Source organism: Otolemur garnettii, unplaced genomic scaffold, assembly GCF_000181295.1.
Source record: "Otolemur garnettii isolate 467f Iridium unplaced genomic scaffold, OtoGar3 scaffold00050, whole genome shotgun sequence".
NCBI lineage: Eukaryota > Metazoa > Chordata > Mammalia > Primates > Galagidae > Otolemur > Otolemur garnettii.
Window position 1 is genome coordinate 1597812 of NW_003852445.1, and position 17143 is coordinate 1614954.

General features: G+C 39.5%; 1 protein-coding gene across 2 annotated transcripts in view; it reads left to right on the plus strand.

The window, feature by feature from the left end:
• FMN1 (formin 1) overlaps positions 1 to 17143 on the plus strand; it is a 370390-nt gene that overhangs the window by 324775 nt on the left and 28472 nt on the right. For both annotated transcript variants that reach the window (XM_003791683.1, XM_003791684.2), the window contains one exon: positions 16076 to 16127. In XM_003791683.1, the coding sequence (XP_003791731.1) occupies positions 16076 to 16127 (52 nt within the window). The remainder of the gene's footprint in view (positions 1 to 16075; positions 16128 to 17143) is intronic.

A 17143-nucleotide genomic window follows, 5' to 3' on the forward strand; every position in this document is an offset into this window, starting at 1 on the left:
GCAGATTATTCCCTCTAGACCTGTCTCAGGTGTGCAGAAAATGGTAGGTAATGCACTTAAATTTTTAGCTTCATTATATAAATGGCACTAAAACAATCATAAAATAATTGCCAGATAATAACAGCATCATTTCACTGTGCTTTTATACATGACTAGGACTCACTTTTCTTGTTCAAAATGTGAAATGGGGCTTTCTTCTTCTTCTTCTTTTATTAAAGTTAGATCCTAAATACTCAGCTTTTAACCATATTTTTCTTCTGCCTTGGCATTTTTTTTTCCTATCAGTCATTATATTTCTTTAGGAAACTTCTTTAAATTTTTTTTAAGGGAAGGAACAAAGCTAGCAAAGAAACAGATGTGTCCCATATAAAATATGCAATAAATCTTGTCCCACAAATTCTTTGCTCTGAACTTTCTGACAGAAACTGTCAAATATCCACTTTAATTCAGGTATAAAATGTTCACTCCATGTCATGGCGCCAACCACCATATGCCAGAATAAAGTTAGTGACCAGCCATAAAAACAGCAGCATAAGCACCTTTGAAATGGTACAAGTCATCGTGGGTGAGAACGACCCATATAAATCCATGGGGAATTAATCTCGACTTTGCTACTATCCTGCTGTGCATTTACAATGAGCTTCCACTCCCACGCAGCAGAAGTAGTAATACTTTTTAAAAGGAGAAAGAAAATAAGAGAGCCGTGTGTCCACCTAATGAGCTTGTGGGTCAGGGGAGGGGGAGCTGCACGGATCGGAAAGCAATCGCTTTTCCTCCCCCTCCTCTGAGCTCTGGAATCCCCTTGAAGCGGCAGAGCTAAGCCTCAGTGGAACATGTGGGGTTCTTCTTCAGCCTGCCTTGCCTGGCTTCACAGATCATGTGAAACCAATCTCTCCGAAGTACAATCACAAGAAATGACTTAAGCTTCATAAATCATTGTTATCATCCCGCAGGAGGAGGTAATGCTATGGTTTTTCTCCAGTAAAACATTTCAAGCCTCTGGTTTCATGAGGTTCCCTGCTCCCCCCAGCCAGCCCCAGTTCTGCCAATTGCACAATCAACTTCAGGCTCCTGCCTATAGGAGAGGATGGTGCTCCTCCAATTTACCTAATTTTTGAGCATTTCAACCTCTCTGATATCAGGGGAGGCCTATTTCCTACTGTGGGTCATGTGTGAGGTATGAGGGGATTTGTCACATACTCAGAGGCCTCGCATTTGCTGCCAAGAATATACAGACCCTCAATTTTTTTTATGAAGTATATGTTCCTTATACTACATTTTCTAAATACATACTAAGTAGGTATAAGCATAGTAGAATAAAATTTCATTTTGCAGTATTTGACGTTATTTTAATAATTGTGCCATCTAAAACATTTCTTTACTAAAGTTAGGTCCTAAATGCCCAACTTTTAACCATACTTTCATATAAGATCTCCTTTAAAAAATACTGTCAGTGGCCCGGTGCCTGTGGCTCAAGTGGCTAAGGCGCCAGCCACATACACCTGAGCTGGTGGGTTCAAATCCAGCCTGGGCCTACTAAATAACAATGATGGCTGCAACCAAAAAATAGCCAGGCATTGTAGTGGGCACCTCTAGTCCCATCTACTTGGAAGGCAGAGTGAGGAGAATCGCTTGAGCCCAGGAGTGGGAGGTTGCTGTGAGCTGTGATGCCACTGCATCAGCTTGAGGCTCTGTCTCTAAAAAAAAAAAAATACTGTCAGAAAATTACTTTGAAATACTATCCTGGGTTTCTAGAAAATTATTTTGCTTTAGTTGAATAGGTCCCATACTCACTTTGAAATAAAGGCTAATTTTCTCATAGTTATTTTTAATAATTGTACATTTAAATGTGAATTATATAAATTTGAACATGAAATAAGCATCAAGGTAGAGGCTAAGTTTAAGAGTTGATTTCTACCTTGACATGATAAATGAAAAATCAAAGGAAGGGGGAAGAAAGCAAGAAACTACATTAGATCTTCATTCTGATTTCAGCTATATAAGAAAGCAGGAGTCTGTTGTTATAAACTACCCACATTTATGAAATGAATCGACATATTCATAGAAGCTATTACATAAAAGCTCATGCACCGTTTTTATTATTTCTTTCTTTGTCAAATACCCAAATGTTCTACAATTTGGATTTATTACTTATGCAACCTGGGGAAAATGTAAAGCTTTGCTAAAAAGGAGAGAAAAAGTGATCCACTTTAATATTTACTCTCACTGAACCCATTGTTAACTTGTACCTTAGCAAAGTATTTATTCAGTGTTTTTCTTCAACAAAGCTCTATACAACAAAGAGGCTGGCAATTAAATTCTGTTAAACTCCCTGTCAGCACTTTCACCCTGGCAGACTTAGAAGTAGCTGGTCACTTCTTAAAACCAAGTTACATTTCTTTTTTCCTATTATTGACTCTAATAATGATCGCTTATGCTAATGGTCCTTCTGTATATCTTCTACTGGAAGGACAAATTGTGATTTAATGTGGAAAATATCTTCCACAGCCTCTTCTTTGGCAATCCCCGTTCTTCTAATATTTTCTGGTTTGGGAAATATCACCCAAGACACAATCTTTTATTCACCTTTATCACACATGGAAACTTGGTAATGTCACAACTATTGAAGTCATGGTACTTCTTGGGTGTCATTTCCAGTGGGCTCATTTAAACCCTTGGCACTGACAAATCTTTGACCAAATTAAATAGATTAAAAGGTAATTTGAGATTCAAAGCAACTAGCCATTATCAAGGATGTTCATTTTTTTCAGTTTCTGTGGCCCTGTAAATCCAGTTACCTAAACAATTATTTTTCTAATGAGAGAGCTTCAATTATTTAATAAATGTCTTACGCTACAAAGATGTCAGAGGTTTTGTGTAAATAAATCTAGATGAAGAACTCTCTTTTGTAAAAGTAGAAGCCCCATTATTATGTTTTATCATGTATAAGTATAGCTTTCTTCCTTAGTTTTTGATTAGTTAAGCTATAAGATCTCTGGCCATGCATAATGGCTTTTTATCTGAATTTTACTCTTTACTCTGTGATTAAAACCATTCTAAATGGTGGACATATTTCTAGGCAAGTCATAAAAATATATGGAATGGTCACTTAATAGAGATTATAGAATTTTACCTTTGAATATGTGTAAGGTATAAAGAAAAGACTTTAATATGGGTGGTTTTCTGCTTAAATTTAACTTATCCATGTCAGTACTTATTTTTTAGCTGTGACTTCTTATTTCTCTGTTGCTTCATTCTGTAATAATATGACAGTTTTATTGTTTTTAAGAAGGAATTTATAAAGAATAACAGTTAGATATAATGAAAACTAGATTACGATCAGAGGTCAAATTCTTCCTTTTTTGTCTAAAATTCTTGTGTGACCTTAGGTAAGTCACTCATTTTCAGCATGATCTTCAGCTGCTTCCAGGCAGTGTCTGTTGTTTCTTTTTCCAGTTATATTAAGTCAAACTATTTTTTAAAAAAAATTAAATACATATGAAAAACAAAAATTCTTTTAACCAGAGAGGCAGAAAGAATAACCATAATGTTTTGATATATTACCTTATACCAGATATATATATATGTACATATATATATTCTGATATTTTTATAGATTTAATATTTTGATAGCTATATATCATTTCAGAAATATACATTTTGACATAATTTTAGGCATCCCATATCTACTGCTCTATATATTTTTTTTACTTACAAATATGTGACAGTACTTTTCCATGACATTTTTTACAAGCATGATTTGGAGTATTGGGCCTAATAAATGTGGTTCAAGCCTTGGGAAGCTTATTGTAGGGATGCACACATTACCAAAGGAGAAAAAGGATGTCCAAGTACTCAGACAGGCTTCACAGGAACCCAAGAAAAGTTGGGCAAGCAAATGTCATTGGTGGTAGTAGCAGTGATTATAATAATTAATACTTACTAAACTAATGCACCAAGTGTAGTGGCTGAGCCCTTTACAAACCCCTTTTAGTTATTACAACAACTGACTAATGAAGGCCTTATTATTGCTCCCATTTATATACTAGATTAGAAAGCTGAGTCTTAGCCACTTACCCAAAGCCAACAGTAGAAAGTAAGGGAGCAGTTTGAAGCTTCAGCTCCACTATTATCCACAGTGTAGAATCTGCCTTGTATGTGAGTTGAGTAGATTAAGTAATCTGTGTAAATCCCTTAGCATGGTACCTGGCACTTGAGGACTCAGTGAATGTTCATCATCATTGCTACCACCCCCAAACTGACTATCCTAGGCAGTTGTCCTAGACTACCTTATAGCAGTGATCAGCCAGTTGATTTTTCCTTGGATCCCATTAGTTAAGGTTAGTGTGAGAGTTTAGTACCCCATTCTTTTTGTTTTTATTTTTATATTTTTGTATTGAGCAATAATAATAATAATAATGCAAAATAATAGCATTCACAAAGTAACATTGTCAAATAAGAATATGCCTATTACAGAATGCTTTGACTCTGAGGTTCAGTATGGAGTCATCAGTTAACTACTTCTTATTTTTTTCCCAAAGTCTCAAAAAATAGACAACTAATGTTTAAGTAATGTAGTACACCATTCTATTATTGGAAAATCCAATATCTATTTATTCAATCTCTCACTGTTGAATTTATCTCTTTTTTGAACTATACCATAAGGGGTTTATACTAGGTGATTTCTTAGGTTTCATATAAGCTGCAAGTTCTCAAGTTTACATAAGTTTCATTTTATCCAATGTACAGACAGACAAATTGAGAAACAAAGAATCCAGTTACAGCCCTCAATAGTATGTGTAATCATCAGAGGCACTTCTAGGAAACCCAGAGAAGGCAGCTGGAGAACTTTTGTTTTTCTGGTTTAACAAATTTTACATGAAGCACTTTCTTTAGAATTTGTTGAATATTAGGTACTAAAATGCTATGAGATTAAAGATAAATGAGATTCTTGCTTTTGAAGAGCACTGCTTTAAGTCAGAGAGAAAGATGAGCATGTAGTCTCTTACCACTTTGCTCATGAACCTGGTACAACGTGAAACTAGCAGCTGCTTTTGTAGTTATTTCTACCACTTAATGGAGCAACACGCTACTGATTTATAAACACTAGGTTTATAATCTCAAGTGCTAAGCGTTTGAATACAAAGTTTTTGCCTTCCAGAAATTACACACCTCTAGGTTAGTGCTTATACTAAGGTTAAGATAAAGGTGCTTATATTTTTCCTTGTTTGGGAAAGACCTTCTTCCAATATTAGTACATTTTATGTTTATCGCCAAATGTTTATTTATAGGATGACTATAAACTTCATTATTTTTGAAATCTCACCAGTTCTTGATGAAACAAAATAGCCCTCTTTTTAAAATGTAGCTTGTTTGCAGTACCTAATCTTTCTCAAATTATGTCTGCTCTCCAAATGATGAGATTCTGGAGTTTACTATCACTACGTGACCACTGAAAAATTTCCTAAAGAACTGTATAAGGTCTGAGCTTTCCCACTGGGAATGAGATGGCTGGAGACATGGTAGACATTCCCAGGAAGTGAGATTACATATAATTATTCTTTAAGGAGAAGTTATATTTTACGAATACTCTTGTTTAGAAGTATCTAAAAAAATAAGGAAAAACACTTTTTTAGCAAAAGACATATGTCACTTCTATTAACGATGATAAGTTAAAGGTATATGTGATCCTAGAAGATGGTATAACATGAAGAATTTCAGACACTGTTTGAGAATGCGACCACCTGACTCCTATTAATGTTAATGAGTCTCTCACCAGATCATTCTAAAATTTTACCCCCATGGTCTGTTTCAAAGCATCAAGAGTCAGGAAATTTAGAGTGAAAGCTGAAACTCTAGCTTGGAACTTTCTCTCTGATGTATATCCTTCTATATAGAAAATGTGTAGTACAGTGCAGCTCCAGGATCGCCAACCTTAGTGTTCGAGAATTCTGGAGAAAAACAGCCCCCCTCAGGAAGCAGCAGGGGACACTGGTAAGTAGATTAGATTATGAATCAAAGACCTGGATTCTACACTATTCGTATAACCCAGAAAAGTCATCTCATCAGCTTGGATATACATTTTCTTCACAAATTAAATAGTTGGACTAGGTTATAGTTGGGTTAAGGTTATACTGTCTTACCAACTTTCTCAAGTAATTATACCTATATCATCTTGAAGGCAAGAAATTGCTGTGTGGATAGTTGTACAGAATTGAGAGATTCCACTGGACTGTGCAGAAGCAGAGGAGAAAAGATAACAGAACATTAGCCACTAAGTAAATTGTTGCCTTTAATGAGCAAAATTCCTCAAAGTCTGAAGGCTATTTTGTCAATATTGTAAATGGTTGAAAAACTTACCTGGGGAGGGGGTGGGCAAAAGTCTCATCAAGTATACTGGGGAGAGAAACAAGGTTGACTTGTGAAGTGAGGATCAATATACTTATTTAGAACCCAGTAATACTCACGTCTGATTACCTCCTAGACCTGTAACTTGATAAAATATTCACTTTTGCAATAGTTACTCTAGAGCACAGACTAGATGTGTCATCCATTTGGGGACTGGTTTCAAGATTCACTGTGGATGCCAAAATCTACAGATGTTCAAATCTCCTGTATGAAATGACCTCATGTTTGCATGTAATCGACACACATCTTCCTATATACTTATTTCCTTTAGAAAATTAAAATTTTATTCTAAAACTATTGAATATTAAAGGAAAGTTGTAATCACAAGAAATAGAATTATAGAGTTAAACTTTAATAAGACCTTTATTCCTTCTGTCTAGTTACTTTGTTTATCATGCTCTTTTCCCCCATTTATTTGTATATATTCATGGGGTACAAATGCAATTTTGTTACATTGATAATATTATAAGCCTTAGTATCCAAAACAGCATGGTACTGGTATAAAGGTAGAAACATACACCAATGGAACAGAATAGGCAACCCAGAAATAAAACTGTCTACCTAAAAGCAGCTAATCTTTAACAAAGCAAACAGCACCACACATGGGGGAAAAGAAAGCCCTCTTCAATAAATGGTGCTAGGAAAACTAGATAGCCAAACACAGAAGAACGAAACAGGACCCCTGTCTCTCACCATGTGTAAAAATTAACTCAAAAGGGATAAAGGGCTTAAATGTAAGCCATGAAACCATAAAAATTCTGGAAGAAAATATAGGAAAAACTCTTCTAGACATTGGTCTAGGCCAAGAATTTATGACTGAGACTGCAAAGGCAAATATAACAGTAACAGAAATAAATAAATGGGACTTAATCAAAACAAAAAGCTTCTATGCAACAAATAATCAACAAACAGACAACCTGCAGAATGGGAGAAAATATTCACAACTGTACATAGGACAAAGAGCTAATAACCACATCCTATAAAGAATTTAAATCAACAAGAAAAATACAAACATCACTATTAAAAAGTAGATGAAAGGCATAAATAGAAGTTTTTCAAAAGAAGATAGACTAATGGCCAATATACATATGAAAAGTGCTTAACATTACTAATCAGAGGAATGCAGCCCAAAACCACAATGAGATACCACCTCACCCCTGTCAGAACAGCCATATTAATATGTCAAACAACAATAGATACCGGCATGGATGCAGAGAGAAAGGAACACTTATATACTGTTGGTGGGACTGCAAATTAGTACAACCTGTATGGAAAACCATATGGAGATTCCTCAAAGAAGTAAACATAAACTTATCGTTTGAACCAGCAATCTCACTACGGGGTGTCTACTCACAGGAAAAGAAAGCATTTTATTAAAAAGACACCAGCATCCAAATATTTATTGCAGCAAAATTCATAATCACAAAGATGTGAAATCAGCCTGAGTGTCCATTAATTCATGAATGGATAAAGAAAATGTGGTATCAATACATCACGGAGTACTGCTCAACCAGAAAAAGGAATTAAGTAATGTCCTTTGGAGCAATTTAGATGGGACTGGAGAACATTATCCTAAGTGAAGTATCTCAGGAAGGGACAACCAGCACAGGCACTCTCTAATAACTGGGAGTTAAATGATGGTCACACATGGGCACAAAGAGATATAAAGGACTTTGGAAATCAAGAAGGGGAAAAGGGAGATGGAGGGGGGTAAAAACTTATCTGTCAGCTACAGTGAACACTATTCCGGTGATAGGCATACTAAAAGCCCCAACTTAAGCATTGTCCAAGGCATCCATATAACAAAAACTGTTTGTACCCCCTTAATATTTTAAAATGAAAACAGAAAAAGGAAAACCTAACTGTTAAAAAAAAGTTTAAATAACAAGTGCTACATGGTTGTTATGCTGTATTGTTTAGAGAATAATGATAAGGAAAAAAGTCCGTACCATCCATTTTTTCCACAAATATTTTTGATCTGCCACTGGTTGAATCCACAAATTCAAAACCCACAAATAGTAAGAGCTGACTAAATATTGTGAACTCATCACAGTCTCTCATCACCAGCACAAATAGTTCTTACAGTCCTCAGAGGATGTAAATGAATAATTTACTTAGTTGTTCTTATTATGTATAATCAGGAAGATTTTCTATAGTACTTTCTAATGCAAATTATTACACCAATAAGTTACTTTACAAGATATTTGAATATCATCATATATGGATTTAGAAGTACAAATTGAGCATCCCTAATCTGAAAATCTGCAATGGTCAAAAAATCTAAAGCTTTCTGAGTGCCTATGTGACATCGCAAGTGGAAAATTCCACACCTGACCTGCTGTGACTACCAATAGTCAAAATGCAGACACACTTGACAGAGTTTTTTCAATGCTCCCAAGGGAAAAACAAATTCTCTTCAGACTGTGTGTGTAAGGTGTATATGAAATATAAATGAATTTTATGTTTAGACTTGGGTCTTATCCCCAAGATATCGCATTATGTATATGCAAATATTCCAAAACACACCCCCAATCAAAATTTGAAACAATTTTGATCCCAAGCATTTTCGACAAGAATTACTCTGTCTATATAAAAATGTAAATGAGTTGATGTCATGAGTCATTTATTTTTAAGTTTGATTGCATCAGAACTGACATTTTCCATCCATTTATAAGGGAATTAAGCCCCATGGCCCCTAGGTCCGACATTGTGTGTAATGAGCTGGCATCTAGAGTGGCACCAGCCAAGTGTACACAGGGAAGCAGAAAGAACAGCTGCTCAAATCATCGTCCATGTTCTGCGGTTCAGATAAAGAACCCTGCTTGAAAACAGCTCAGGTGCCCAAATTAGGCAGCATCAGTATTTTGTTTTTCTTTGATTCCCATAAAAACATATTCAAGTTCCGGCGGGTGCCCGTAGCTCAGTGGTTAGGGTGCTGGCCACATGCTCGGAGCTGGTAGGTTTGAACCTGTCCCGGGCCTGCTAAACAAAACAAACAAAAAAAATAGCCAGGCGTTATGGCAGGCACCTGTAGTCCCAGCTACTAAGGAGGCTGAGGCAAGAGAATTGCTTGAGCCCAAGAGTTTGAGGTTTCTGTGAGCTGTGATGCCACAGCACTCTACTGAGGTTGACAAAGTGAGACTGTCTCAATAATAACAAAAAATATATATTCAAGTTCAGTTGTAAGGGATATTTGAAAATGGGCTAATTAAAATGATCAGATATGAGACCTGGAAAGTCTGCCTGAACACAGGAGGAGCCATCCAGGATGGAACATCAGCCTGTGGGTTAGACCAGATGACGTTGTAAAGACTCCTCTTATCTGGGTTTCCTTGATTGTATGACTCTGAAAACCTTATGATACACATTCTCTTTGACTTGGTACTTTCACCAAAAGCCTGAGTTTTCTAATTCTTAGCCTTAAGCAAGTGACCTGGAAATCAGACTACACCCAAATGCTGGGAACGTCACGCCTTTGCACAGAGCCGCACCCTATAGATGGCCCTGATGCCCTTCCGCTCTGCCATCCAGCTGGACACTTGCAAACGTAAACTCTGTGACAGGCCGGAAGTGATCATTCATCTCCTTTAAGCACAACCAGGAAAGCTAAGAATATAGGAAGACTGGTTAGGCTATCATCCTGCACGGGCAAGCACACCAAGAGAAGGAAGGGCCGGGGTAAGAGCACTCGTAATTCAGTGGTGTCGTGTCTCTGTACTTTTCTCCTCTCAAATGTTAAAAAGCCATCGCTTACAATCAGTGTAACCTGGTGCTTTGTACCTCAATCAATCCCCAACAATTAAAAAAAAATTTTTTTAAAGCCATCCCTTTAAAATGTCAGGTTGCTGTGTCCCTCTTGGTGAAAAGTGTCCTTTTCTCTGGAAAGTGCGCAGTGGGGTGATTTTCTAAGAAAGGTAGAAGTGACTGCCGCGCTCGTGTCGGAGGGATGTGCGTGCGGTCGGGCACAGACCCTTTGTTTCCTCCCTCGTTAGCATCACCCGGCTCCTCTATTTGTAGAGCTGTAATAAAAACAGCTTCTTTACTGTACGTCCTGTTGGTTTATACCAACCATGTCAGGTCCATAAACCATGGTATATTAAAGTGTAATAGACTGTGTAAAGAATAGTAGGAAGATATTCCAGCCCTTGTCCCTTCCCCTCCTTTCACAATTTACTACCTCCCAGACAGGCATCCATAAATATGACTTAATTGTGTTTGGCATAAAAACCTCACTTTCTTTGAAGAATGACCTCCTGTTCAGCCACTCGCGTTATGGGAATTCCGTAAAGAATAAAACCTTGGGTCTTTTAGTACATTTCAATGGTGAGTGTTTTTAGTCAAATATCTCATGGAAGTGACATTTTATTTACCCAAACTTTCTCTTTTTCAAAGCTTACTTTGGAAAATGATTAGAAAGTGAGACTAGAAAAGCTCAGCGAGATACCGTGGAAACTCGAGGGTTCCTGTTATTTGCGCCTCCCCGTTATTTTGTGTCTGTGAAAATGCATCCGTCTAACACGGGACATAGCAGGATGGAAATACTGGGCAGTGTGCTCTTTCTCTTCAGATGGACTCTAGTCCTCCTACTTTGTTGCAAACATAAAATGGAACTAAGAAATGACATCTGGTCCCCCGGGGGAAAGATGATGAGTAGGGACTATGTTCTGTGAACGTGGGTCCATCTATTGTCCAGGTATCCATCTAGGGAATAAGTAAGTGAGGTACCTACTAATATTTGTTGAGAGAAATGCCATGAATCAGAGTTTGGATGCAACAACCCCCGACAAGCACAGAGTCTAGGTAGGAAAGCCAACTGCAAGCCAGTGTTCTCTGGACAGCGTCCCGTGAGCTGTGGAGGAAGCTACGCGAACCCCGTGCCATTGGAGCTCCACAGAAAGAGGGGCTCCGTGCTCCGTGGGGGAGAGGCCTGGAGGCTTCGTAGAGGAAAGGACTTTTAAGCTTGGGTTTTGAAGAAAGACAAAACATTTAAATGGGAGTGGGAGGAAGAGAGAAAGGCAGAGCAGAGGGGGCATTCAAGGCAGAAGCAGCACAGAACCCGAAAGTAAGGACGCAGGAGAGCGAGTTGAATCCAGAGAGCAGCCGTGAGTCCAGTGTGATAGGAGTGGCAGGAGGCAGGTGGTGAGGACTCACTGCAGTGTGAGAGGGAGAGAGCAAGAACTTCAGGCAGGGGAGTGACATAGCGTCCTTCACCTTGTAAGATGGCAATTTTGGTGCCAAAGCAGAGAGCTGGAGGGAATGTGCAATGTGACCCTGTTACAGGTCGCCACATAAGAGTCTGGGGGCTAAAGAAGGAATTTTGCTCTCAGAAAATTTACCCTTTAAAGACAGATTCCTATATCATTATCTTTTGTTTGGTATTGGGGAAATGATCCTGTTAATCAGGCCAAAGATTACAGAAGAGAACAGTGGAAAGAAAGAGGTGAGAGTAATCACAAGTATCTCTCTTTCCTGAGCATTAATTAAAACAAAGTGGATTGAAATGGCAAATAAAATGACTTCCAGTTGGACATAGGGGGCTTCCTCTTGTTCCCTTCCAAAGAAGGGCATCTCTCTGTGACATGGAATAAAGAATTAAGAAAAATAAAAATTGTTCTTTAATGGAGAAAATTAAAGTTTAAGAAAAACACAGTTCTTCCCATGACAGAAAAATTGCAGCATAGTGGTGGTGACTAGTAGGTCACCAAGCAAACTTCCCACTCAACTCTCCCCAAGCATATCCCAAGACTCACCGTCCTCACAGTAGACAAGTAGCCTTGGTAAGTTTGGAGACAGAATTGATGTTAAACAAATTTTTTGTACTCTGATTTGTTTTCTTATTGCTTTTATTATCTTCAACACTGTGAGATGATCATCTTTCTGAGCAGGTACTTTATCCCTATTTTGGAAAAGAAATTATTTACCTTCTTGTAGGCAGTGAGAGAGCTTCTTATGGACGAAAGCGAGGAGAGGAGCAAGGGGAGGGATGCCTGTGACTTCCCTTCCTCTCCTGGGGCTGTATCAGTCTCTGACAACCCCTTCAAATACTCTTCTGCCTCACCCACCCATGCCCCACCACACATTGTAGTACCACAATGTAAACTGACGAATGAAACACCTGAGTACTGCTCTGCCGGCAGCTTTGTAGACTAGGAAATGAAGTATAGCCCACACGTAGCCGCTTCAGAGCCGCCGCTAGCTTGGACAAAGGATGATTTTCCTCTAAGACTTGCCCTCTTCATATTGGACATTGTCCCTCCCTCTAGTCCCAGCGGAGCATTCTCTGTCTGCCCAGGAAACCTAGTTCAGTAACTCACATGGCATCTCCTTCTGTAGGTATCTAGTTATGCTCTGGAATTTTATTTTGTTGTTTTTGCTACTACTTATCAAAAATTATTTATACTGACTCTGATTCTCGCTCAGGTATAATTATCTGTTTTCTCCAAGTGGAGTCAAAGTGCCTCAGGGCCCTTTGTCTGCTTCCCTGGTGGGTCCCAGGCATCTAGAGCAAGGTCTGGCACACGGAAGGAAAGAATCAGCCCACCTGTGACATTGTGTCAGTAGCTACTAAAGGCTAACGTCAGAGGCTGCAGAGCCAGATGTGACCAGCAGGACTGTTTCCTCTGTCACACAGTGTTTGAAAAGCTTTTTCCCAAGTTGGGGATAGCCATTTAAAAATCTCATTCTAGCCTTTCTCAGAACAGTAGGAGATCTGGTAATAAGGCCACGTTCCTGTCTTCTTTTAAATGGGGTGTGACCTTCCCTCCTCCTGACCATTCTCTGTTCACTTCCCCATGCTAAGATGGTTGGCTCCAAGACTGAGAAACCAGGGATAGAATTCCAGAACACTGGGATTCTGACACTTGGCCCACAATTAGCTTACATGCTGCTGATATTCGAATTTGAGTTTGTGGCTCCAGTCTTTCAACATTCCCTTTGCAGATAACATATTCATGTTTTGCTCAGAGCAGTTTGAAGATGTAAAAGGTTTAATGACATGGTGGGACATTTTGTATATCGTGGTAGGAGAAATACTTTAGGCCAGTAGAGCTTTCAAGTCACACCCAGAGGGCAATTGCCTTTTTTGTCTGTACATAGGCAAAATTAGGAAGAATTTAAGTTTCTAAATTTCCTGAAGGCTTTTCCTCCCAAGCCCACAGAGGCTCTGCCATGTACCTTACCTCTTAGTACTTCTTTTCACATTTGAATACTGCATTTTCACTGAGCTATGGCAATCTAATGCTTACTTCAGTTAGAATAGAGTATTTCTTTTCACTAAATCCATGCAATGACGGCAGAGGCACAGACTGCTTACCACAGCAAGCAGCCAGTTAGGGAACATCCAGTGAGGGGGAAGGTCCCCAGAGGTGCCCCAGGAAGATGGCTCAAAGGAATTTTTCCTCCTGTTTACCCACCCATATCATTTAAAATCACTGAATAAGAACAAATGGCTAGTTTGCTTCACATCTAGGGGAACTTGATAACTAGATCACTTCTCAGTATCTGATCGGCTAAGCACCAAGATAATTCAGCGATTGCTACTAGGAGTATGAGAGGATGTCAGACAGCGAAAGGTGGTCATTACTATGACTTGACTTTACCCTCAAAGCCAAATCGTTTTAATATACACCGAAGTGTTTATTAGTTGGATTTTATAACATTTAGAGATAACAATGGGCAACTCTAGCCTCTCAGTCTTCCTTAGCTTATGTTCATATTCTAAATGTAAAGTTTTATTTTTAGAGAAGATGGTACTTCACTTGTTAAGCAAGCCTTATCCAGTATGTGCGTTATTCACCTGACCATTTCTTTAACCTACGCGTACTTTTCTACACTCAAGGTTACAGCAGGGAGCAAGCCAGCTAAAGTCACTGCTGTCCTGGAGCTTACGTTCTGTTGCTGTAAACGAGTGAAGAAATAGTCTGGCAGGCAGATAGAGGGTAGGAGAAGGAAAGGGGTCGTGGAGGGGTAGTTGAGGGTAGAAGAAGGAGGGGTAGTCAAGGGTGTGTGTGGAGGGGATCTAGGGAGATAATAAGTGACAAGGAATGATCTTTTATTTAGTGAGGCCAGAGAAGTGACTCTTGAGCTGAGTCCTGAATCCAGTAGGAGAACCAATCTCGTGGAGAAACCAGAGAGGCATTCAGGGAGCAGGAGGAGTGAGTGAGTGTGAAGACCCTCAGAGGCAGGTGCTCAGTCTGCTGGAAAGATGGGGTGTGGCACTGAGCAGCCAGGGAACAGATTGCAGGCCCATCTGGGACATTGTGAAGACCTTGGGTATGATGTCAAGGGCAATGGCAAGTCAAGCTGTTGGAAAATTTTGAACAATTTGGTAAAATTTCCATTTTCAAATCAAGGATGAAGATGATGTATCAATAATACCTGTTGTGTCGTGTATTAAGCTCATAGTATGTGCTAAACACTATGTATGCTATCTCCTTTAATCTTCGTAGCAGCTATATGCTAGTAACCACTGTGGTTATTCTCACAGGACAGATAAGGCAGTGACTAAGCATTTGGTCATGAGAACCTTGCCCACAATTGCACGACTAGTATACAGCAGAACCTAGGTTAATAAAATGGCATATTTAAAAATCCTTTTTGTTCTTCTTAAACCAGAGACAGAGTCTCCCCCAGGCTGGAGTACTCTGGTGAGTTTATAGTATATTATAGCCTCAAACTAGGCTAAAGCAATCTTCCCACTTCAGCCTCCTGAGTGGCTGGGACTATAGACATGAACTACCACACCCAGCTAAATATTTTTTATATCTTTTGTAGAGATAGGATCTTGCTATGTTGCTCAGGATGGTCTTGAACTCCTGGCCTTAAGCAATCCATGTACTTTGGCCTCCCAGAGTACTGAGTTTGTAGGAATGAGCCACCACACCCAGCCCTTTCTTTCCCATTCCTTCATTTTACATCATCATCACTTGAACTAAAGAATCTTAAAGCTCATATTTCCCACTTTTCTGGGCATTTGAAGAGTATAAGAGTGGTATCATCATATATAACACTATCATCTTTTGATTTTAGAGAAGAATATGGAAAAGAATCACCCCAAAATGAAACCCCCTAATCAAATAATCTTTACAGAAAGAACACAGGTTCTGAATCCGTTAGATTCAGAATTATATCTCATACCACTGATTTCCTTAGTAATATTATGTGATTTTTCTCAGTGCATTTAAAAGTAATTTTCTGACACAGGAGTTCGTGGGCCTCCCAAGAGGGCCTGTGTGTGGTGGAAGCAGCGTGTGCAGGATTCCCACGGGAAGGGTGGCAGCCAACACCACTGGAGTTGCTAAGCTCAGAGTGAGGGAGAGTGTGATGAACACAGGCTCAGGCTCACAAAGAGGCCAGCCGTAGTTAGAGTGACCACTCGTCCTGATCTGCCCACCATTGTTCCCGTTTATGTCTTTGTTCAGCTATAATTATTCATATCACTCTCAGAAGTGTCCCACTCTCAGAATTTGCCCCCATTGGCTCTACCTGTGATCAGGAAAGCAGCCATGATATAGCAAATGGATTGCTATCACAGGACATGTGATGGGGACAGCCACCCCCTGAATTCTGACTTACTGTGGTAATGAATGGGTATAAATGAAGCGCTGAAATAATGCAAAGGATACAATGGGAAAAAATAGTTTCAATCCTAATTATTTCTTTTTCACAGCCAAAAAAGAGTATAAAATGGAAGAAAGTCACTTGGAGAATGCTCAAAAAAGGTAAGCACCTCTCATTTGGCTCCAGTTGTTTCTTCGACTAGCCAATCTTTATTACCGTTATTGTCATGAAATACATTCACACTGTTATGCAGCTGGATCTCTAGGACCTTTTCATCTTCCCCAACTGAAACTCTAACCTTTAAATATGAATTCTGTATCCTCCAGCCCCAACCCCAGCCCCTGGCAGCCATGCTGCTTTCTGCCTCCGTGACTTTGACTACTCTGGGTACCTGAGGCAAGTGGAGTCACGTTGCCTTTGTCCCTATATGACAGCCTGGTTTCCCGTGGCATCATGTCTGACTAGCCACTCTGGGCCTTTTTTGTTCAAACTGCATCGATGGGCAATGAGGTACAGTTGGGAGCTGGAGTGAAAGCGCTGTAACACGACTGGGGATGTTTCTCCCCAGGAAACAGGGATGCATCCAGGAGTGACCCCCTGCCTCTCTTGTGTCGTGACACTTTTCCATCTGTCTGCCTCTCCCTCGTTACTCTGCCCCCAACCACTTCAGGGAAGTTGGGAACACTGATCCTCCTTAGCATTACAACTAAATTAAACTAGTTACTGCAAACACCTCAGAGACTTGCTTTTTCTTCAGATCCCAGAGGATGCTGTAAACCAGGGGCAGGTGGGGACAATGGACTGCCCTCAGCACAGTCTATGGAGACCTTGGGGGCCTCCTGGTTAGCCTCTCTTCACCTACATCAGGCCCCTTCCTTGCTCTTCCCTCCGTCAGTGGACACCACAGGGTCACCATCTACCCCATCCTGTAGAACCCAATAACCAGCAGCTCAAGTCCCTTAGGAGTGTTTCCTTTGTTAGTTGGCCGTGTTAATCACCTTGGTTCTTCCTCCCTCTTACAAGTCTGAGTGAGAATAGATGGGTGGAAAATCAAGATAAATTTTGCTTGTTCCAATTCTAAAAGTACTAAAAAATTAAATGAGAGAGAGGGTAGGATACAGCATGTGGAGGAAAATGAGCTTTCCCAGGGTGTGAGGAGAAGAGCTTCCCAGGTATG